This window comes from Dendrobates tinctorius, unplaced genomic scaffold, assembly GCF_039654945.1.
Source record: "Dendrobates tinctorius isolate UK_male_01 unplaced genomic scaffold, ASM3965494v1 ptg000064l, whole genome shotgun sequence".
NCBI lineage: Eukaryota > Metazoa > Chordata > Amphibia > Anura > Dendrobatidae > Dendrobates > Dendrobates tinctorius.
This window is the reverse complement of record NW_027361732.1, coordinates 15,671,834-15,696,109: the sequence shown is the minus strand read 5'-3', so window position 1 is coordinate 15,696,109 and position 24,276 is coordinate 15,671,834. Positions and strand designations below refer to the sequence as shown.

Sequence of the window (24,276 nt, the reverse complement as noted above, 5' to 3'; positions counted from 1 at the left end):
AGACAAAGAAGCATAAAAAAACAAAGCAGAAGAACATTAAGCATAAGACTAATACTCTGAGCAAATGATATTATCTTATTTATAAGCAGAAGAAGACTAAGCAGTGTATGGGGGTGAGCCCGTTCCTCCTCGTGGTGCCCCTGGAAAAGGCCTGCTGCTGCAGGCCAAACTGAACGCGGACAAATCCTGTTGTAAATCTTTTGTGACAGGCAGAACGGAAGGTGTAAACTTCTAACTTTTCTAGATAACAACTACAGGAATGCCTGACACAAATAAGAATATGATGAAGAAGAATAGGAAGAAGTTGAATATGTAGAATAATAATTGTTGAATAAGAAGAATATGAAGAATGTAAGAAAAGGAAGAAGAAGAAGAATGTAAAAAAAGGAAGTAGAAGAATTTAAAAAAAGGAAGAAGAAGAATGTAAAAAAAGGAATAAGAAGAAGAATGTAAAAAAAGGAAGTAGAAGAATGTAAAAAAAGGAAGAAGAAGAAGAATGTAAAAAAAGGAATAAGAAGAAGAAGAAGAAGGTAAAAAAAGGAAGAAGAATAAGAAAGAAGAAGAAAGAAGAAGACATACATGTCTGGCAAAATATAAATGAGGCTAACATAGTCAATATCTTTGTAACTCCTAACGTCTTTAAAAAAAAAGTTTAATTCCTGCTATTCCATTTGATTGGGCTAAACCTCTATGGCTTTAATGTCTCCTCCACCTCCCACAATACATTCTACATTATTCTTAGTTGTTTTTCTTCATGTAGAATTAACCTACAAGGAAAGAAAGGTTTTTTTTTAATTCCGATATTTTGGCCCCATTGACTTGCATTGGTTCCTGGTATCGGAATCGGCGATCCATTCCGATCCGATATTTTCAAGTATCGGCTGGTATCGCTCAACTCTAGTGATCACGCTTCAAAAGTTTGGCAATTTCAAGACTGCTGCATCCCTCTGCAAGCATCTCACAATTTTTGACTTTTCAGAGTCCGTCAAATCTTTCTTCTTTTCTTCATTTTGCCAAAGGAAAGGAAGTTGCCTAATAATTAAGAACACCTTATATAGGGTGTTGATGTCATTAGACCACACCCCTCCTCATTACAGAGATGCAAATCACCTGATTTACATAATTGGCAGTTGGCTTTCAAGCCTATACAGCTTGTGAACACTGCCACATGCGGATTATTTCTTCTGCACTGGTGTACCACACGGCCAATCCCTGATTGTAGGCTGGCTGTTTCATTTGGTATTTATGCACCTGTGCAGCTGCCATTTTACTTGGGTCCGCTGCACCCTGTATTAGTGCAGATGCATTTAGGCCTGTCTGGTTTGTATCTGAATTTTTTGGAGGATTTTTTCCTCTTTCTGGTTTGTATCTGAATTTTTTGGAGGATTTTTTCCTCTTTTTGAGGTTTTCACTATACAGCTTGGAGTAGGACAACATTTATAAAAGGTTGATGTGATCAAAATACTCATTTGCCTAATAATTCTGCACCCAGTGTATAATGCTATACTGAAGTACTGCAGTATACTGTACAAGCAATCAAAACATCATAAGTTCAATACTTGCATGGGGATATAAAACAGGATTTTTAGTTGCTTACCGTAAAATCTGTTTCTCTGAGCCTTCATTGGGGGGACACAGAAACCATGGTTGCATGCTGCTGCCACTAGGAGGCTGACACTATGCAGAAAAAAAGTTAGCTCCTCCTCCGCAGTGTACACCCCACCGACAGGAAGTAGGATGTTCAGTTAGTGAGAAAGCAGTAGGAGAAGCTATCTATAAACGAGGTAAAAACCCCAGAAAACACAAATCCATACTGTAACAATGTTATACATTAAACCGTGCTGTTCAACTTGGGAGGGTGCTGTGTCCCCAATGAAGGCTCAGAGAAACAGATTTTACGGTAAGCAACTAAAAACCCTGTTTTCTCTATCGCTTCAATGGGGGACACAGAAACCATGGGACATCCCAAAGCCGTCCCCAAGGGGAGGGAACAGCAAACAACTCCAATCGGGACGAGGAAGTCAAACTCGTCACCTGCAAGGTCACCTGCGAGGTCTTTTCACCACAACCGGCACTTGCCGAAGTTAGGCATGGGCTCTGAAAAACCTCATGGACCTGTGGAAGACATATGATCGCACTGCAGAGGTGCCAGAAGAAGGCCCAAAGAGTACCAGCAGCAGGAGGACACACACTGCCCAGGCAGTGTGCGTCGTACTGAAAGGAACACAGTCCTTCCTGAGCCGGCAACCCTACTAATGTCGACCAGATTCCTTGAGCAGACGCTGACCTGGAGGCCAGAGGACCTCTATACTTCAAGCCCGAGCTTGATAAGTACCGTTGCAGTGGCCAGGTAGCCTGATGAGAGAGCGCCACGAAGGAAAAGTTCGAGGCGGACGAAAGAAAGGGAATTTAGAGTGATGTAGGGTGGACCACAGCTGCTATAGAGTCTGTGAGGCCCTAGGAGTGGTGGAGAGCCTGAAAGGGAAGGCTACCAACTGAAAAGGAAAATGAACCCGTCCGTTGCAAAAGCAGATATCGGCAAAGCCCTGAAGAAATCAGGACCTGGATAAGAGCTCCATGGAAAAATCATGCGATTCACAGGAGGCAAGTGCTGAACGAAGAAAATTTTCTTCCTGAGAAAAAGGATGGACTCAATCCTAGATCCCGAAAAGGCACGCTGAGGAAAATGCGCTGAAGAACGACGAGGTTCAGCCTGAGGAAGGAGAGCGCTTGTCCTTCCGGTGACCTCCAATAATTTAGCGTATTGGAGCCACACGGAAGGAACGGGAAGCAGAAAACCAAATGAACCCCTAGATGGGAACGATGAGGCGAAAACTCATGTTTCCTGCAAGAGAAAATTTTTGGACAGTGAGGACGGTCAAATCTTCCGACCGGTCCCCAGCAAGAATGCTCTGATGAGCAAGCTAGGCCACGTGTCTATAGAACTTTGTAGCACGGGTGGAGACTAAGGCAGGACACGATATAGCGGCGGATGGTTTCAAGGTTGACCTTGCCAACTACTGTGTGAATTTGCCGTTGAAATCTCTGAGGGATGCACCTCTGGGAGAGGAAGCACCGTAGAAGTGGGAGACTTGGAACCGGAGGGTTCGTAGTTGCAGACGAAGTCTAATTTGCGAAGGGCTCGGGAGGAAAGAGATATGCTAAGGCGCCCTCTTGTTTGGAAACGGCTGAAGGCCGTTCTGTGAGAAAATGACAAGACCTGAGAACAGGCCACTGAGAACCTGCAAAAGAGCCGAACACTGAAAACGTACTGAATGGAACCAGGGGATAATCTGGATCTCATCGCCGCGATGTAGGCTCAGGATAGCTATGAAAAGACAACTGATTGCTCGACTAAGGAGGTAGAACGAAGACTACTGGATGACTTTGAGATCAAAAGGAAGATAAACCCAGCATACCGGGATGAGGGTGGATATGGAAAAAAAAATAGTCTAGCTGGACTTAGAAAAGTGATTAGTCGAGCAAGGAAAGTCAATGCAAAACATGGATTATGTCAACTGTAAGGAACGTTGGCTCTAGGTAGATCAAATAGACACTAGAAGACAACTAGGCTTACGAAAGGCAGGTCTATCTGTATGACGATGTAAACGACCGAATCCATCCTGGACCCTCTGGAGCAGGAGGGGATTACAGTGTGTAGACCCGCTAGTCTAAGTCTAAGACAACACGCGCCCGAGGATAACAGTGAAAAGATACAATACTAGCCGAAGGAAGAAACGCGTTATCACCAGACTCATCCTTGGATCCAAGACTGGAACAGCTTTCTACCCCGGTCGATGCTTGCGCAGAGTTAGATACCACTCCTATCTGAGGTGGGATACTTTTCCCGGTCACGGTCAGAAGTCACATGTCTGAGCTGCTGGAGGCTTTACTCGGCGTCTGTAAGAATAGGTAAGTTCCAACAGATAAGGAGCTTAGGTATTGTGGTAGCTAGAAGGCCCTTAGGGCAGGCTAGAACTTATAAACTACTGTTTGCCAAACATTAAAGATAGGCGGAACACACCGGCAGTAAAGATAGCTTCTGGACAGTACAGTAAACTGATGAGAAGATGGCAAAAACTCCTGTGGAGCAACTCACACTTAGGGTACAGAGCATGCCGCAGTAAAACCGCGACCATCCGTACCTGACACGAGAGTGTCTGACCCACCTGAAGGTGGAGTATCCAGTTATGTTGCTACCAAGATCCGCTCTGTGGGACAGAGATCCGTTCTGTTTGGACATGGTAGTGCATATGTTTAACTGTTAACAAACCACAGATGTTATTGACAATGAAATATGTAGCTGAGAGGTGTCTTTGACTCACCTGAAAGCGACTTGTAACCGCAGCTGTAGCCCGCTATGAGCAATAAATGCCGAGACCTCACCTCGAGTGGCGATTAGACGGGAGCTTAGGTAAAGGCTACAAAAGACCGTGAGGGACGTGAGAGAGGACGCTCCTGACTCACCTGAAATGGGACAGTATAGCCAGATCGGTGTAGTTGATGGCCTCGGGTACGTTTGGGTTACCAGAAAGACGGCATGTATTGGCTTAACATGTCTGGTAGAGGACTATTCAAGTGTTCGATAAGGGATAGAGTACTGCTGCAATAGAACGCGAGGGACCTGAAGGCTAGAGCGTCTGACTCACCTGAATACGGTACAGAATACCAGAACCACTGAAACAGTAAACCCCAGACACGTCTCCACAGTAATACCACAGTAATACGGCCGTTTGAACTACTGTACCTGGTAGGTGCTGCTTCTGAAGCCAGGATGGCGGATATAGCCCAGCTGCCACCGGCTCTAAGTATCCTGTGTACAAATCAGCGGAGAGAACCCGGAGAAGGGTATATGAGACCGCCATTTCTGAGTTGCGGAGCGATCTAGCCCTGGATACCTGACGACATTAGGCAGAATAACGGCTTGTGTGTTGCGGTTTAGGTCTGGGTACCTGACGGCATTAGGCAGAATAACGGCTTGTGTGTTGCGGTCTAGGTCTGAATACCTGACGGCATTAGGCAGAATAACGGCTTCTGTGTTGCGGTCTAGGTCTGGATACCTGACGACATCAGGTAGAATAATGGCTTCACGAGTAGTAAGCCGTGCCACGAAGTCTGTAGTAAGGTAGATTCTGACCAGTCAATTCTTCTGACGGTAGAACAGTAGGCCTGGGATCAGAAAGAGACTAAACACTACTCTCTGTTGTGCGCCAGGGTTCCAACTTCTGGACCTGCGAGTTGTGGTCAGCTTCTTTATCCGCTGAGCCACAGCAGACAATTGCCAAGTAACACGGACTTCTATCTAGCTAGAAGTCCGGCCCAACACTGGTGACGTGAAGAGATAGAAGCAGCTCCTTATTCTGCTTATTGCAGTATTAATCCAGCGTCCGGAGGGGGCTGCAGAAAAATGAAGGGCGAATGTCTGTGAGCCGTAGACATGGGAGCAGTTGCTATGCCAGGACCCCAACGTCTTTATGTGAAGCAATGGTTGAGACTTGCTCTGCTGAAAATCAAGGCACCTATCTGTAATGGCCGAAAACACAACAATCGTGTGACAAAATCAGATCTCCGCCAGACATACTGATGCACTAGAGACTGCGCGGCAGATGATTACAATTACGCCAGTAAAATACACGACTCTAGAGTAGAAAAAAGAGGGGGAGAAGCCAGCGCTGCTTGTGGTCAGAACGTAATACAAGAAGTGTGAAAACACACATAGGTTTCAATCTGTATTCAAAAATGAGACATTTAGCAAAAAATTGATCAATTGTTTGAGCTACCCCGCCACGTCAAGGCAGTCTCGTATGGGGAGTCCTACTCTACGTTTTTTATATTCGCTGTGCCATTACGGCCTCCTAAATGTATAAAAGCAAGACCTCATTACATGCACACTGTACCTCAAGCATTTCAGAATCGCTCCTATGGCACCAGAGAGGACAAGCGCAGGTAAAGATTAGCCAGGTCCATGCAGACATTTCAGGTCCAACCTCCACACTGCCTGTCCAGCACCACATGATAAAGGACGATCCAGGCCCAGATACAGGTGCGTAATCAAATAAAGCCTAGGGCAGGGCAGGGCTGCCGTTTAATGTGAACAGCAGCCTAGATCAATCACTGAGAAAACAGAAAGAATGGCGTACATGACCCAGCGCGCACGGCTACAGTGGTGGTCAGCCACAAAACCAATATCAAGAAAAAAGAGGGGGAGAAGCCAGCGCTGCTTGTGGTCAGAACGTAATACAAGAAGTGTGAAAACACACATAGGTTTCAATCTGTATTCAAAAATGAGACATTTAGCAAAAAATTGATCAATTGTTTGAGCTACCCCGCCACGTCAAGGCAGTCTCGTATGGGGAGTCCTACTCTAGGTTTTGTGGCTGACCACCACTGTTGCCGTGCACGCTGGGTCATGTTCGCCATCTTTTCTGTGTTTATTGTGATTGATCTAGGCTGCTGTGCACACTCACGGCAGCCCCGCCCTGCCCCAGGCTTTATTTATTTTTGCATCCATGTCTGAGCCTGCATTGCCCTTCATCTGTGTTTGCTGGTTGGGCAGTGTGTGGAGGTCAAACCTGAGATGTCTGTGTTCAGACCTGGTTGGCCTTTATCTGCACCTGCTCCATCTGGCTGCACGGGAGTGATGCAGATATGCTTCAGGTATGGATTGCATTTGATATGGTCTTGCTTTTAAAACATTTAGGAGGCCGCAATGGCACAGTGAATAAATTAAAATGTAGAGTAGGACCCCCCATATGAGATTGCCTTGGCGTGGCGGGGTGGCTCAATATATTGATCAATATTTTGCTAAATGTCTCATTTTGAATGCAGTAAGATATTGTATGTGCATATGCACCTCATGTTATGCGTTCTGACCACTGGCAGTGCTGGCTCTTCTCTTTTTTTATTGGAAATTGGTTTTGTGGCTGACCACCACTGTTGCCGTGCACGCTGGGTCATGTTCGCCATCTTTTCTGTGTTTATTGTGATTGATCTAGGCTGCTGTGCACACTCACGGCAGCCCCGCCCTGCCCCAGGCTTTATTTATTTTTGCATCCATGTCTGAGCCTGCATTGCCCTTCATCTGTGTTTGCTGGTTGGGCAGTGTGTGGAGGTCAAACCTGAGATGTCTGTGTTCAGACCTGGTTGGCCTTTATCTGCACCTGCTCCATCTGGCTGCACGGGAGTGATGCAGATATGCTTCAGGTATGGATTGCATTTGATATGGTCTTGCTTTTAAAACATTTAGGAGGCCGCAATGGCACAGTGAATAAATTAAAATGTAGAGTAGGACCCCCCATATGAGATTGCCTTGGCGTGGCGGGGTGGCTCAATATATTGATCTATATTTTGCTAAATGTCTCATTTTGAATGCAGTAAGATATGTGCATATGCACCTCATGTTATGCGTTCTGACCACTGGCAGTGCTGGCTCTTCTCTTTTTTTATTGCAAATTGGTTTTGTGGCTGACCACCACTGTTGCCGTGCACGCTGGGTCATGTTCGCCATCTTTTCTGTGTTTATTGTGATTGATCTAGGCTGCTGTGCACACTCACGGCAGCCCCGCCCTGCCCCAGGCTTTATTTATTTTTGCATCCATGTCTGAGCCTGCATTGCCCTTCATCTGTGTTTGCTGGTTGGGCAGTGTGTGGAGGTCAAACCTGAGATGTCTGTGTTCAGACCTGGTTGGCCTTTATCTGCACCTGCTCCATCTGGCTGCACGGGAGTGATGCAGATATGCTTCAGGTATGGATTGCATTTGATATGGTCTTGCTTTTAAAACATTTAGGAGGCCGCAATGGCACAGTGAATAAATTAAAATGTAGAGTAGGACCCCCCATATGAGATTGCCTTGGCGTGGCGGGGTGGCTCAATATATTGATCTATATTTTGCTAAATGTCTCATTTTGAATGCAGTAAGATATGTGCATATGCACCTCATGTTATGCGTTCTGACCACTGGCAGTGCTGGCTCTTCTCTTTTTTTATTGCAAATTGGTTTTGTGGCTGACCACCACTGTTGCCGTGCACGCTGGGTCATGTTCGCCATCTTTTCTGTGTTTATTGTGATTGATCTAGGCTGCTGTGCACACTCACGGCAGCCCCGCCCTGCCCCAGGCTTTATTTATTTTTGCATCCATGTCTGAGCCTGCATTGCCCTTCATCTGTGTTTGCTGGTTGGGCAGTGTGTGGAGGTCAAACCTGAGATGTCTGTGTTCAGACCTGGTTGGCCTTTATCTGCACCTGCTCCATCTGGCTGCACGGGAGTGATGCAGATATGCTTCAGGTATGGATTGCATTTGATATGGTCTTGCTTTTAAAACATTTAGGAGGCCGCAATGGCACAGTGAATAAATTAAAATGTAGAGTAGGACCCCCCATATGAGATTGCCTTGGCGTGGCGGGGTGGCTCAATATATTGATCAATATTTTGCTAAATGTCTCATTTTGAATGCAGTAAGATATGTGCATATGCACCTCATGTTATGCGTTCTGACCACTGGCAGTGCTGGCTCTTCTCTTTTTTTATTGCAAATTGGTTTTGTGGCTGACCACCACTGTTGCCGTGCACGCTGGGTCATGTTCGCCATCTTTTCTGTGTTTATTGTGATTGATCTAGGCTGCTGTGCACACTCACGGCAGCCCCGCCCTGCCCCAGGCTTTATTTATTTTTGCATCCATGTCTGAGCCTGCATTGCCCTTCATCTGTGTTTGCTGGTTGGGCAGTGTGTGGAGGTCAAACCTGAGATGTCTGTGTTCAGACCTGGTTGGCCTTTATCTGCACCTGCTCCATCTGGCTGCACGGGAGTGATGCAGATATGCTTCAGGTATGGATTGCATTTGATATGGTCTTGCTTTTAAAACATTTAGGAGGCCGCAATGGCACAGTGAATAAATTAAAATGTAGAGTAGGACCCCCCATATGAGATTGCCTTGGCGTGGCGGGGTGGCTCAATATATTGATCAATATTTTGCTAAATGTCTCATTTTGAATGCAGTAAGATATGTGCATATGCACCTCATGTTATGCGTTCTGACCACTGGCAGTGCTGGCTCTTCTCTTTTTTTATTACGACTCTAGAGTACTATTACGTCAGTGACTGTACAGCTCTAGAGTACAATTACTTCAGATACCGTACGGCTCTAGAAAAACCATTACGTTAGTGACTGTACGGCTCCAGAAACTGTACGACTGGGTCAACTGGGAGCTCCTGGACGGTGGGAGAGGACCACAGTGGAGGAAGAGGAGGAGAACGAAGTGGCTTAGAATTAGACATGAGAACAATCCCATTAAGTGCAGCCAGAAGGTTAGGGGACAGGAGAGCAGAGGAGGGAATCAGTCTGCAGTGCAGCTACTTACGGCAGATGTCCTGTAGGAGACATCCTAGCTGTAGAGAGAGACAGGCAGGTCCCATAGATGGATGCGGCTCCTCTGCACACCAGCTGGAAGATGGCATCTGTCAGAAGACGCAGGGTAGAACGCGCGCGCTGTGAGGGCGGCCAGAAACCGGGAAGCCCGCTCTCAGCTAAACACGGGGCCCGGAGGAGCAATATGGCGGTGGCTCCAGCCCACAGTGGAGGCTGAGAGTAGTGGGCGGAGCCTGCCGCCACACGGGAAGAGGAGAAAGACACAGGCGGGAAAAAGCCCACCCGGAGCCGAGGAAGGGGGGCGGAGTCAGCGTTGTAACTAGGGCCAAGATGAAACCGGGACCCAGATTACAGTTGGTGGCCGCCAGAGCGGGAGGGGGGCCCGCGGAGGTCATAAAATAGCGCCAAACGGGTCCCCACAGTGGCGCCAGGGTGCTAAAAGTGGCGCAAACAAAGCGCCATGATGCCGCTTAGACAGGCTGCAAGGGGGCACAAAGAATAGGAAGCCTCTGTGTGCCAAAACCCCTCTCTTACCCAAAGGATCTGCAAGGCAGTGCTGAGGCTCCCGAAACCAGCCGGAAGGTATGAACTGCGCTAGCCGCCCAAACCACCCTCTCTTTGAATAAAAGGTTTTTTTTTTCTCTTCTTCTTCTTTTCTCGTTTTCTTCTCCTCTTCAGCACCTGGGGGGAAAAGAAGGAAAGTACCTCCTCATTCACGAAAATCGGACATCCGGAATCCATGTTGCGGGACGTCGGTGTCTCCTCGACCGACAGGCTCTGGTGGGCGAGTGGGTGGGAGAAGTAGGCAGCACCAGGTCTTCTTTCTCTTGCGGATCACCTAAACACGCGTCTGTGTTAGGGATTTTGGGGTTCTGCCGTCCAGACATATGAGGATACGGGGTGGCAGTACACTCCGTACTCATAGTCTCTGTGTGGGAGTACAGTAGTGACCATTCACACTGTATCCCTCCATAAAACCTGAAAAGAAACGACGCACATTGAGGTAGATAAGGGTCTGGTGAAAGACCCGTGTCCACTTCCTACTGACACTAAGCTAAACTGAACATCCTACTTCCTGTCAGTGTGGTGTACACTGCGGAGGAGGAGCTAACTTTTTCTGCATAGTGTCAGCCCACTAGTGGCAGCAGCATACACCCATGGTTTCTGTGTCCCCCAATGAAGCGACAGAAAAATAAGTGTAATGCGCAACAAAAAAAAATAAAATTACTGTAAATCCCTCACTTTCCCCCAGTTCAGCACAATAAAAGATAAGAACATTTCATACTGCAACGTTTGTAAAAGTCCGATCATTGAGCATATAAAATGATTTAATTCAAACCACAAACGCTGTAAAGAAAAAAAAGCAGCAACATTGTTTTGTGGGTTTTTTTGTCTCCTTTAGGGCGACAAAAACGCCCTATAGTTTAAAACATTGTTTCACCACGATAAAAAAAAAGTTATGGGTCTTAGAAAATGAGGACACAGGTAAATTTTTCTTCTTTTTTTAAGCTACTGAAATAATAACATTATACAAGTTTGATATCACCATAATTGTACAGAACTGGAGAATCGTGTTATCAGGTCATTTTTACCACCCAATGAACGCCATAAAAACAAAACCCAAAGAACAAAAGCGGAATTACATTGTTTTTTTCCACCATTTCACACAACATTATATTATAACGTGAACGGCATCTTTAAAAACTACAACTCATCCTCCAAACAAGCCCTCGTACGACTATGCTGAGGGGAGGAAAAAAAAAAAGTTACTGGAAGAAAAAGGAGGGAAAAATGAAAATGCTAAATAAATAAATGTGTTGCGTCTGTAGGAGCAGGGAATGCACAGAATTTCATGGATTAAATCTGATACTTTATAGATCAGATGACTACACCTGTAGGAATATGAACGATCCTCACTGCGCTGTCCGTGGTATTGACATGTTGTCCTCCAGCCCCTTTGGCTCTGAATGTATCGATTCTCAATTCTTTGGAGTCAATTTTAATATCTACCTGCAAAGGAAAAATATGTATTAAAACCTACCTTAACTGTAGGACTACGATATAAAAAGAAAGACCAGTCCTGCCACTTATATTACCTCATCAGGCTGTGGGAGAACGATTACACTCATGGTTCCTGTGTGAATCCTCTGCATCCTAGAGGACAAGCCCACCTCAGGAATCCGCTGAACCCTATGAATCCCACCTTCATATTTTAAGCGCTTGTACGCACCCTCGCCTATAATGCGAGCAGCCGCATGGTGTAACCCGCCTGCAATGTGGACAGTATGTTTTAGGAAAACACAAACAATTTCCAATCCTAATCAGCCATACAATCATACAATAAGAATAATCAGTCCAAGTGTACAGTGAGCTCTAATACTGGAGGACATATGGCTCTGATAGTGGACATATGGCTCTGATAGTGCACAAACACCCATGAAAAAAAGGAGTTGGGGGAATAACCCAATATATACATAAGGTAAAAGCTGACTCAACTTACATATTTCATAGAAATGGGCTGTAAATCTTAATGTATATGGGGCCTCCCAACTCCGGCTATCACAAGATATCAAGGGAATAAGCCTTCTCTTGAGGGATTCAGTAGTAGTTTCTCTCCCTACACATAAACATGCACACTTGGATGTTATTTCAAGTGTATGTTCAGCTTTAGACAAACTCTTAGGGCATGTGCACACGTAGTGGAAGCTGCTGTGGATTTTTCTGCGCGGATTTGGAAAAATCCGCAGGTTAAAAGACCTGCGGTTTACCTGCGGATTAGTCTGCGGTTTGACACCTGGACAATGGAGCAGGTGTAAAACCGCTGCGTATTGCGCACAAAGAATTGACATGCTGCAAATCTGAAACCGCAGCAAATCCGTGTGGAAACATCCGCAGCATGTGCACTGCGTTTTTTAATTTCCATTGAATACAATGGTACTGTACAATGCAGCAAAATTTGCTGCCGTTCTGCAAGGCCCAAAATCATGTGCATCTGCAGCAGAATCTGCAACGTGTGCACATGGCCTTATAATTTTTCAGATGCCCCAAAAGTACAGGGTGGGCCATTAATATGGATACACCTAAATAAAATGGGAATGGTTTGTGACCCAGATCGGCGCGCTGAATTTGCAGAATGGGCAAAACAAAAATTGGAACAGGACCCTCAGTTTACACAGAACATTATGTTCAGTGATGAGGGAAATTTTTTTGGGTGGGTCATTTATATGGATACACCTAAATAAAATGGGAATGGAGACAGTTTTCTTGTGGAGGATGCCTTGCATTGAAATCTGCTGCAATGACCCGGGTACTGCGTTCACCAGACATTAACACAATTTCGATCCGCTCCTCACGTGTTAACCTCTAAGACATGTCAATGGCTGTAAACAAATAGAAACATGTAAATAACTCATGAAAGAATAAAAGGTACATTAAAACCAAGCACACCATTGTTTTTCTTGTGAAATTCTCAATAAGTTTGATGTGTCACATGACCCTCTTCCCATTGAAAAAAATTAAGTTGGATCCCAAATGGCTGACTTCAAAATGGCCACCATGTCACCAGCCATCTTGAAAAGTTTTCCCCCTCCCATATACTAATGTGCCACAAACAGGAAGTTGATATCACCAACCATTCCCATTTTATTTAGGTGTATCCATATAAATGGCCCACCCTGTACATTGCGAGTCAGAAGTTCTCACATAAAGATCATTTCTCTATGAGCCAAAATGCTCATACTGTCACTACTATGCAACGATATCTGTTGGGGGCCCCCAGGATTACTGTATTGAAGCACTGCGATCAGTCAGCGATCAGTGACGGTCCAGTCTGATTCTAACTTTCTGATGCAGGGTTTTTTTTTTTATGCGAAAGACAGGAGAGGAAGAATCAGTCTTTGTTTCATAGGTTTTCATAACATTGCATGTGTGACTCCATTACTTCCTAAAGACTATGTGGACAATCGTTTAGTCATAAAAGGACAAAATAATGCAACAAATACATTACCATAGTCATTTGGGGTATAATTCAGAATCTCAAATGACCACGCCTTATAATAAGCATAATTTCTGTACATGTCAAAAACTTCACCAGTAAATTGTTGGCAAATGTCACCTGAAAAGAAACGTAGGTTCATAAGTGAAAGATTGTGTAAAGGCCCCCATGCATGGAAGATAGCGGTCTGCGATCTCCCGACTCCTCCATACACAGGAACACTTGTCCGAGCGTCCTCGGGTTTTCTGTGAGAGTACCTGCTGGACTCCCCTGACAGCGGTTTATCTCCCGAGACTAAAAGGATCCTTCTCTTCCTTGACATAATTTGTCAAAGAGTCAGGAGGCCCCCATACACATTAGACTGTCAGCTGATCCTGCCAATATTGATGGGTTCTCCCAACTTCACTCAAATTTGCATACGGGCAAGGTAATGATTTCCAAACTTCTCTATAGTCAGACAAACTTAATCGCCCATGATACGGCTGTGACAAGCGAAACACTGTAGAGTTTCACACGTAAAGGGGTAGTCAAGACTTGGTTATTGATGGCCTCCCCTTTGCATAAGTCAATGTAAGACTGGTGAGGATCTGACATCCAGAACCCCCACGATCATTTGTTAGAAGGTCTTCAGGTCCCGTGTATGAGCTGGAATAGCACAGCTCCGTACACTGTGTAGTGGCCGTTCTTGGGTACTGCAGATCAGCTCCTATTGATGTCCAGGTCACAGATGATCAAGGATGTCGGACCAATGAGATATTGATTACCTATTCTGACTAGACAATATAAAAGCCCTGGACCATGCCTTTGAGCGCAAAGAACCGTTCCTTCTCTTTTTACTATTATTCCACCTTCACAATCATCTGGCTATTTTTAGCCAAATTACAAATAAAAATCTATAAAATTTAGGGATTAATTAAGCGGAAATGGGGTCTGTGAGTGGAGAGAAGAAAAGTAATACACATTTATTCAAGTTCTGTGATTTGTTTTGCTCAGTTTCTGAAGACGGATTTAGTTTCAACAACAAAGGACATATAACTTGCTACAGTAAATATGTTACAACCCTTTAAATAAAATAAGGGGGCTGACCTCCAGTAGTTCTTCCCGACACAACCTCTAAAATGGCATCATTCAGGTCGTATTTTTCCGGAGGCACAAGAAAATGTAGCAACTAAAGAGAAAGTCAAAAATACTTTAAAAGGTTTGACAAGAAAAAAACATTATGTTATATCTATGTTAATGATAAACCTGAAATGCAGATTGCAGCCTGCTATTTGCACACCTTTCTCATGTGGAAAGGCTTCTCCCATGAGCACATGCTGGATATGAGGTCTTAAAGAAACACGCCAATCAAAGTGTATCATATTATATTGCAGTCATCATGTTATATAGCACTGTGTACTTACAATTGCTTATTTTTCTTATTAATTAAAATTAAGGGGCCATTTAGTTTCTAACTGCAAAGTCAACATTAAAAAGCTTTGTTGTCCAATGGAGGGCTGCAAAATATCCCAGCATAGAGCATACAATAGAAAAATCGTCCATTCAGCCCTCTCCCCAACTCACTTAAAGTGTATCCAAGAGAGACAACATAGTATGAACTAAAATCGTGACCATCATGGTCCCGTTCCCCCGGTTTGCTTGGATTTATTGTCATACATGAGTAGTACAGCACTCAGCTACAGTAAATTGAGCTGTATTGAGCCAAACCCGCTAATTTGGGAAGGAGCAGCCAACCATCTAATGTGCAACGCTTTGACTCTGCAAGCAAATAGGCTGCTGTCAGGTGATTTTGGCTGCAGTTTATTCCACTCTCCCAACAAAGGACCCCTGAACGCTTGTGTTTATGATGGGGAGTTGGGAGGGATAGCTGATGTCTGATGAGTGTTCATCCAACAGTTATCTAAGGTGTATTGGCACCTTAAATCTCCTCATTAGGAGACTGTGTGTGATCTTCCCCTTCTTTGTATAAAATGTTGTGGGGACAATACTACCCACCCTGCTGCATCCCACTGACTTTAACCCCTTTCCGACATTGGGCAAGATAGTACGCCCATATCGGACTCCCCTTGTCTGCGCCGGAGCCCGCACCTTTCTGGGCACTTGACAGCTGGTCTATACAGCAGACATGTGTCAGCAACAGCCATGGGTGGAATCGCGATCAACCCGTGGCTGTTAACTAGATACTGTTGTCAATCTCTGACAGCGACATTTAACTCGCGCTTAACGGAAGCATGTTGCAAATCCCACTCATGGGTGACCCAACCACATGATCGCAGGTCACCGATGGGTTGCCATGACAACCAGAAGTCTGCAGTAGACCTCTATGGTTGCCATTGCCAGATTGCTACGAATGCCGTCCTGTGGTCGGAGCTCATAGCAAGTGAGCATTTCTGCTACACACTGGCGATCTGATCATCGCCTGTGGGTAGCAGACGCGATAAAAGTAGTGCAGCTTCTATCGGGCGATCAAAAGTTCGTATCTACACCAAAATGGTATCATTAAAAACTTCAGCTTGACGCACAAAAAATAAGCCCTTACCCAACCTGATTTCACAAAAAATGGAGATGCTACGGGTATCGAAAGAGAAATGGACGCAATTTTTTTTTTTAAACAAATTTTGGAATTTTTTTTTCATCACTCAAATAAAAATGAACCTACACATGTTTGATGTCCGTGAACTCATAATGACCTGGAGAATCATAATGGCAGGTCAGTTTTAGCATTTAGTCAACATGGTAAAAAAAACAACAACTTTGGAATTGCACTTTTTTTGCAATTTGACCACACTTGGGATATTTTTACCCGTTTTCCAGTACAATATATGTTAAAACCAATAGTGTTGTTCAAAAGGCCATCCTGACTGTAAAATAAAAAAGTTATGCCTCTGGGAAGAAGGGGAGCAAAAAACAGAAAACTTAAATACCCCTAGTCATTAAGGGGTTAAAGTGCATTTATTCTGCAAGATAATCCTAAACGAACATTGTCTAGTGTAAGTTATTCTTGAACTGCTGAGAACAGAGGCAGCATACATATAATGAGTGATCTAGTACAGATCTCTCTGTGCACAGTCGCGTACCGCCATTGGCGACAGGCCACGCGGCTGCCAGTGCCAGCAGCGGACCCAGCCCCGCCCGTCATCGCAAGGTCAACTTTATCGGCAGCTTGGACGCTCATATTGTTGAAAGCAATGATGAAAGAGGGAGCGTCAGCGGACACTTCCTCCTCTATCATTCTTCCTCAGTGTCTGATGTCTCAACACAGCGGACTCAATAACATCTCTAAATGGCACCCACTGCCCTTCAGAATGCTTGCTGCAGAGACCAGAGCGGTGGGAGAATAAAGAGGAGAGGTGAGTATTGTTTGTCTTTTTAATCAGTGAGTACATTGCAGTGGCTGTAAAGCCCCCGTTACACACTGCGATATCGCTAGCAATATCGCTGTAAAGTCACCGATTTTGTGACGTTACAGCGATATTGCTAGCGATATCGCTGCATGTGATACTTACCTCCGACCGGCTCCCCCGCTGGTTATCGCTGATCACGCGAGAAGCTGCTGGACCATTCCTCGTCGGCCACTTCCTGCGGCGCTTCCTGCTGTGACGACGAGTGACGCGTGGAGGCGGGCGGGAGGACGCAGGATCGCCGTGTCTGACAGGTAAGTAGCGACCCCCATCCCCAGCGATGTCGCTGGTGAGATCTGCCTGTGTGGCAGCTCACTAGCGACCACTTACCGATGTACCAGCGATCCTGACCGCGTCATATCGCTAGTCGGGATCGCTGGTGCATCGCTAGGTGTAACGGTACCCTAATACTTTATAGAGGACTACGGGGAGCGCAGGACACTACATGGAGGACTACGGGGAGCGCAGTATCCTACATGCAGGACTACGGGGAGCGCAGTATCCTACATGCAGGACTACGGGGAGCGCAGTATCCTACATGGAGGACTACGGGGAGCGCAGTATCCTACATGGAGGACTACGGGGAGCGCAGTATCCTACATGGAGGACTACGGGGAGCGCAGTATACTACATGGAGGACTACGGGGAGCGCAGTATACTACATGGAGGACTACGGGGAGCGCAGTATGCAGGACTACGGGGAGCGCATTATGCTGTATGGAGGACTACGGGGAGCGCATTATGCTGTATGGAGGACTACGGGGAGCGCATTATGCTGTATGGAGGACTACGGGGAGCGCATTATGCTGTATGGAGGACTACGGGGAGCGCATTATGCTGTATGGAGGACTACGGGGAGCGCATTATGCTGTATGGAGGACTACGGGGAGCGCATTATGCTGTATGGAGGACTACGGGGAGCGCATTATGCTGTATGGAGGACTACGGGGAGCGCATTATGCTGTATGGAGGACTACGGGGAGCGCATTATGCTGTATGGAGGACTACGGGGAGTGCATTATACTATATGGAGGACTATGGGGAGTGCATTATACTATATGGCTTTGTGCAGTGGATGATTTTGCAAACTCCCCTCTCCCGCTCTCTGAACACAACCTTCTTTCATTCTCTATCAAGAACTGCCAGGCTTCACAGGTCACCCCTACTGTTCATATTTATAGAAACATACAGGCCATTAACACCCAGAAACTTATGAAGAACTTGCAGTCTTCATTGGCCCCTATCTCCTCCCTCTCATGTCCTGATTCTGCATTGAAGCATTACAATGAAACACTTCAAAGTGCCCTGGATGAATTTGCACCTCCTATACATAGAACACCACAACACAGATGGTGACAACCCTGGCACACCCTGCAAACACGTTTCCTGCAGCGGTGCTCCAGGTGTGCCGAACGTCTGTGGAGAAAATCCAACCTACCTGAAGATTTCATCCATTATAAGTTTATGCTTCGAACATACAACACTGCCCTTCACTTCTCAAAACAAACCTATTTCAACACCCTCATCACCTCACTGTCCTATAACCCGAAACGTCTCTTTGACACTTTTCATTCTCTACTCAACCCAAGAGTACAGGACCCAACCACGGAGCTTCGAGCTGACAATCTGGCCAATTACTTCAAAGAAAAAATTGACCAGATCAGACAGGAAATTATCTCCCAATCACCTCATACCTTGCACTGGCCTCCCTCCCTCACTGCATCTAGCTCACTCTCTGATTTTGAACCAGTCACAGAAGAAGTAAGCAGGCTCCTTGCATCTTCTCGCCCAACTACTTGCACCAGTGACCCATTTCCGTCACATCTACTCCAGCCCCTTTCCCCTGCTGTCACCCCTCACCTAACTAAAATATTTAACCTCTCTCTCTCTTCTGGTATCTTCCCTCCTCATTTAAGCATGCCGTCATACATCCACTACTTAAACCATCCCTCGACCGAAACTGTGCTGCTAACTATAGACCTGTCTCTAATCATCCCTTCATCTCTAAACTCCTGGAACGCCTGGTCCACTCCAGTCTTATCCGCTATCTCTTTGATAACTCTCTTCTCGACCCTCTCCAATCCGGTTTCCGCTCTTTACACTCTACTGAAACTGTCCTCACTAATGTCTCTAATGATCTACTAACAGCTAAATCAAATGGTCATTACTCCATGCTAATTCTCTTGGATCTCTCTGCAGCATTCGACACTGTGGATCATCAGCTCCTCCTCACTATGCTCCGTTCCATTGGCCTCAAGGACACTGTTCACTCCTGGTTCTCCTCCTATCTCTCTGATCGCTCCTTTACTGTATCTTTTGCTGGCTCCTCCTCCTCCTCTCATCTTCCCCTTACTGTTGGAGTTCCTCAAGGATCAGTCCTAGGCCCCCTCCTCTTCGTAACCTAATTATATGCTTCTTCTCCTGACATCACGCCTGCCTTTCTAGAAAACACTAGCGATTGTCTAAACGCTGTGTCTAACATCATGTCCTCACTATATCTGAAACTGAACCTGTCAAAGACTGAACTCCTTGTGTTTCCTCCCGCTACTAATGTACCTATACCCGACATTGCCATTTCTGTGTGTGGTTCCACTATTACTCCCCAGCAACATGCCTGCTGTCTTGGGGTCATGCTTGACTCCGAGCTTTCCTTTGTCCCCCACATACGATCACTAGCTCGCTCTTTTTATCTGCACCTCAAAAACATTTCTAGAATTCGACCTTTTCTTACTTTTGACTCCGCAAAAACTCTTACTGTTTATCTTATTCATTCTCGTCTCGACTATTGTAACTCTCTTCTAATCGGTCTCCCTCTTACCAAACTCTCCCCCCTCCAATCTGTCTTGAATGCTGCTGCCAGGATCATATTCCTCGACAATCGTTACACCGATGCCTCTACCTTGTGCCAGTCATTACACTGGCTACCCGTCCACTCCAGCATCCAGTACAAACTTATTACCCTCATCCACAAAGCTCTTCATGGCTCAGCACCACCCTACATCTCCTCCCTTGTTTCAGTATACCATTGTACCCACGCCCTCCATTCTGCTGATGACCTGAGGTTAGCATCCTCAATAATCAGAACCTCCCACTCCCGTCTCCAAGACTATACCTTTGCTGCGCCAATTCTTTGGAATGCACTTCCCAGGTCAATACGATTAGTCCCCAATCCCCACAATTTTAAGCGTATCCTGAAAACTCATTTATTCAGACTGGCCTACCGCCTCAACACATTAACCTAATCTATCCCTATGTGGCACAGCCAAGAGTTTTTACCATAACCAGATTCCCCGCATCATGTTCCCACATGCTTTATGCATCCATTAGCCCTCTGCATCTGTACTGTTACACACTTAACAGTATGGCTGGTCCATACAATCAGGGCAACTGTTACCACCCACCTTTCGTGTCTCCCTTTTTTTCCCTCATAGATTGTAAGCTTGTGAGCAGGGCCCACATTCCTCTTGGTATCTGTTATGATCTATGTGATTATTGTTATGCTGTAATGTCTATTGTCTGTACAAGTCCCCTCTGAAATGTAAAGTGCTGCGGAATGTCGGCGCTATAGAAATAAAATTTATTATTATTATTATGGAGGACTATGGGGAGTGCATTATACTATATGAGGGACTATGGGGAGTGCATTATACTATATGGGGGACTATGGGGAGTGCATTATACTATATGGAGGACTATGGGGCTCATTATACTATATGGAAGTCTATGTGGGGGCCATTACAATATTTGGAGGACTATGTGAAAGCCTAGTGTGGGTTTCATCATACTGTGTGAAGTACTGTGAGGAGGGCCTTTATACAGTAATGAGGTATAGGGTCATTATACTGTATGTAGGCCCATAATACTGCATGACAGGCTGTGTGTCACAGTTGGGGGATCATACTTTGCCAGGGGAGTTGAGGTGGGGTACATTAGGGTCATAATGTGGGTGTGGGGGGATACTCTGGAGGAATTCACTGTGTGGGTATTATACAGTGCTTGTGGGGCACATTTGTTGGAATCAAACTTTATGAGTGCAAATGAAAAGGGAATCTAAGGGCTTCTGTAGGAGGAAAATTACTTTGCAAAAGCTCTGTGAGGTTACGTCCACACGGTCAGTAACCGGCAGTGCTTTGGACGCAGCACATGTCTGCTCCATCCAAAGCGCTGACGGCTTTTGAACGCAGGTAATTCCGCATGTATTCATTGAACTGTGTGGAAACAACGCATCCAATACATTGTATGGGTGACATTTATCTTTTGGAGACTGTGTGTCTCCACAAGATAAATCTAATAGAAAACAGCTATCCCTTGTTTCTTATTTTCAGCGCAAAATTGTGGACACAAACACCAATTATTGGCAATACCAGGATACTTTGGGTTACAAATCCCGGATTCAAGTATCTCCTGTTCATATGGGTAGTCCATTTCTCTTTTCCATAACCTGAATCACACAGCCTAATTTCCAAAAATATGCATTCAAATATTTTCATCTCATTTATCGTCCCTAGTTCTCTTCATTACTCGCTGCCCTGCAGACGTCTGACTCCTCCACAATAGTATTCCAATATTTTCAGGTATTAACTGATTGTTCTGGGCTCATCCCTTTTCTCCTCACTATTCACATCTTATTTGTTCATATGACTATGTGCCATCAACAATCACTGACTTAACTTATGTTTTTTTTCAGCACAGAATAGTGCCTACTCATGACAGCTGTCTCTTTAATAATATATGTAATTTTCCATTACAGCTCCTTTCAGGTATCTATTTTGGCACGCAGTCCATCCGGCTATCACCTACTGTTTGTGGTGTCTATGTACCATTTAGTCCAGCCGACCACGAATCTCTCAGTATCCTTCTTTCAGTAGTCTCACGTATATATTTTGTTATTTTGTTGAACGTCTTATGGCACGTAGATTTTATGTTCCTTAGTAACCATCACCGCAGGGACTCTCTACCACCGCCCACGGAACCTGTGGAGTTTCACTAAGCTCACTTGATACCCTCTCTCAGGATTCGCAATTCCAGTATTCATTTATTTCATCAACGTTTTTGTTAAAAATTGTATCACACTATGTATTTTTCTGAGGCATCCTGTCGTGTACTAATTGTAATATTTTGTCTTTCTTGTAAACTCGTTCTAGTTGAAGGGAATCTGTCACCCCTTTTTTGAGATATCATATAATGATATCATTCAATTGTGTGTCACATAAGGATTTTCTTAGTACTTTTGCTTCCCCCTGACCCCGCACCTGCATAAATACCTTTTTCATATCGGTTCAGATGTATGTAAACTGCTGCTGTCCGGTCCGCTGGGCGGGGCTTATTCAACTGCTCCACCCGTCTTGCTCTACGCATTTCTTTTTGTGTAGAGCAAGACAGGGGGGGCAGATGAATAAGCCCCGCCCAGCGGACCGGACAGGGGCAGTTTACATACATCTGAACCGATATGAAAAAGGTATTTCTGCATGAAAGGTGCGGGGTCAGGGGGAAGCAAAAGTACTAAGAGAATCCTTATGTGACCCACAATTGAATGATATCATTATATGATATCTCAAAAAAAGGGTGACAGATTCCCTTTAAATCAGCTGTGAAATTCTTTTCCTGATGAAGGTCAATTGTATGACCGAAAACGTTCAAGAAGTGTGTTGAACTGGATGCTTTTTCCAATAAAGGAACTGTCAAATCACTTTTCTTTTTGAGTGCCAAGTTTTTTTTTACTACATCCGCAAGATAAATACACATGCTGCGGTCTGGAAAGACATGAAGCATGTCCATCTCCGCGGGTGACTGTGCACGCATAGTGGGCATGGAATTTCATGAAATCCCATCCATTATGCTGTAACATCTGGTCGCTGAGGATGTACGCAGCATTTATTGACTGTGGGAACATAGCAAGAGAAGTCCTCATCTCTGACCCCGCCAAATGTTTTTTTGTCTTTGGGTGCTGGGGGGGCAATTAGAACTTCTGCTATGGGGCCCCATGACTTCTATGCACTCTTCTGTCTGTGTACATAGTTTATTGTTGTCTGCCTGACAAGGCATTTAAACAGCTGATCAGTGAAAATTTACCGTCATTTTCAGATGTGACTGGCTCTGTGCTTGTCTGTATAGAGGATAGGTGGAGAAACTACCTGCTCTATACATGCACTAGCTCGGTCCGTAAAACAGATCTGACTATTGCAAGCTGCAATTTTTTTTCACATGGACTATTGTTCCATATTTGCTTGTGTGCTCTGGCACAGGTAAGTTTTTGATCAGCACAAAGACCGAATATATGCTCAACTGTACAAGAGGTAAAGTTTGTTTTCACAGTAATTCTATCTCCGTGGCCTAAAAAATACATTTCAGAATGAGCTTATTTCTGCTAACTGGAAGTTTGGGTTTATAAGCAAAAAGCACCTTTTACATCCCAGAAAACTCATTCAATAATTGTTTACAAATTAGTAAGGCTTTTCCACACCTCTTCCTGCAAATTATTAATGTTTCGGATCATGGAATCCTTTTCTTCCTGCAGTAACTCTCTCTCCTCCCTAGAGTTTAGGTCTGTAAGAAAAAAAAGGATATTGTTTTATTAACGTAGGAATAATGAAAAAAAGAAAAAAAACTAACAGAGCTAAAATACTTACACTAAAGGTACTGTCAGACTTAGCGATGTAACAGCGATCCCGACCAGCGATATGACGTGGTCAGGATCGCTGGTACATCGCTAAGTGGTCGCTAGTGAGCTGCCACACAGGCAGATCTCACCAGCGACATCGCAGGGGTCGGGGGTCGCTACTTACCTGTCACACCAGGCGATCCTGCGTCCTCCCGCCCGGCTCCACACTCGTCGCTCGTCTCTCCACAGGAAGCTCAGCAGGAAGCTGACGACGAGAAACAGTCCTGGATGTTCTCGCGCGATCAGCGATAACCAGCGGGGGAGCGGGTTGTAAGTAAGTATCACAAAACTCAAGATAAAAAGCGGACAGCACCACTGTTACCGTGTGACTTCAAATGATGTGCGGCATACAGAAGCCCAGCAGCTGGGAATCTCGGGTGCCAGACCTGGAAACAGTCAATCCTGGGAATCCATGCAAAGAGAAAAGGTCGCACTCATCGAGATGGAAGTTTCACTGATTTATTGACATATCATAAACATGTCAAGTCGGGGGAGTGACATAAGGAGTGCAAGAAAGGCTGACAACGGCCGTTTCGCGCTGCTCGAGCGCTTCAACGGGTCCCGTTGAAGCGCTCGAGCAGCGCGAAACGGCCGTTGTCAGCCTTTCTTGCACTCCTTATGTCACTCTCCCGACTTGACATATTTATGATATGTCAATAAATCAGTGAAACTTCCATCTCGATGAGTGCGACCTTTTCTCTTTGCATGGATTCGTAAGTATCAGACACAGCGATGTCGCTAGCAATATCGCTATAACGTCACAAGTTATAGCGATATTGCTAGCGATATCGCTTAGTGTGACAGTACCTTAAGATTAGATAATTGCTACCTCCTTGGCAGACAGACACTTCCC

General features: G+C 45.2%; 1 protein-coding gene across 6 annotated transcripts in view; it reads right to left on the bottom strand.

Annotated features, from left to right (window-relative positions):
- The window catches only part of MTRF1 (mitochondrial translation release factor 1), a 69,166-nt gene that overhangs the window by 34,485 nt on the left and 10,405 nt on the right, over positions 1-24,276 (bottom strand). For 4 of the 6 annotated variants that reach the window (XM_073580323.1, XM_073580322.1, XM_073580326.1 and 1 more), the window contains exons 3-7: positions 23,226-23,308; positions 14,448-14,529; positions 13,374-13,481; positions 11,464-11,636; positions 11,260-11,377 (exon numbers count right to left, since the gene is read on the bottom strand). In XM_073580323.1, the coding sequence (XP_073436424.1) occupies positions 11,260-11,377; positions 11,464-11,636; positions 13,374-13,481; positions 14,448-14,529; positions 23,226-23,308 (564 nt within the window). The remainder of the gene's footprint in view (positions 1-11,259; positions 11,378-11,463; positions 11,637-13,373; positions 13,482-14,447; positions 14,530-23,225; positions 23,309-24,276) is intronic. The other 2 variants (XM_073580324.1, XM_073580327.1) reach the window with 1 other exon arrangement.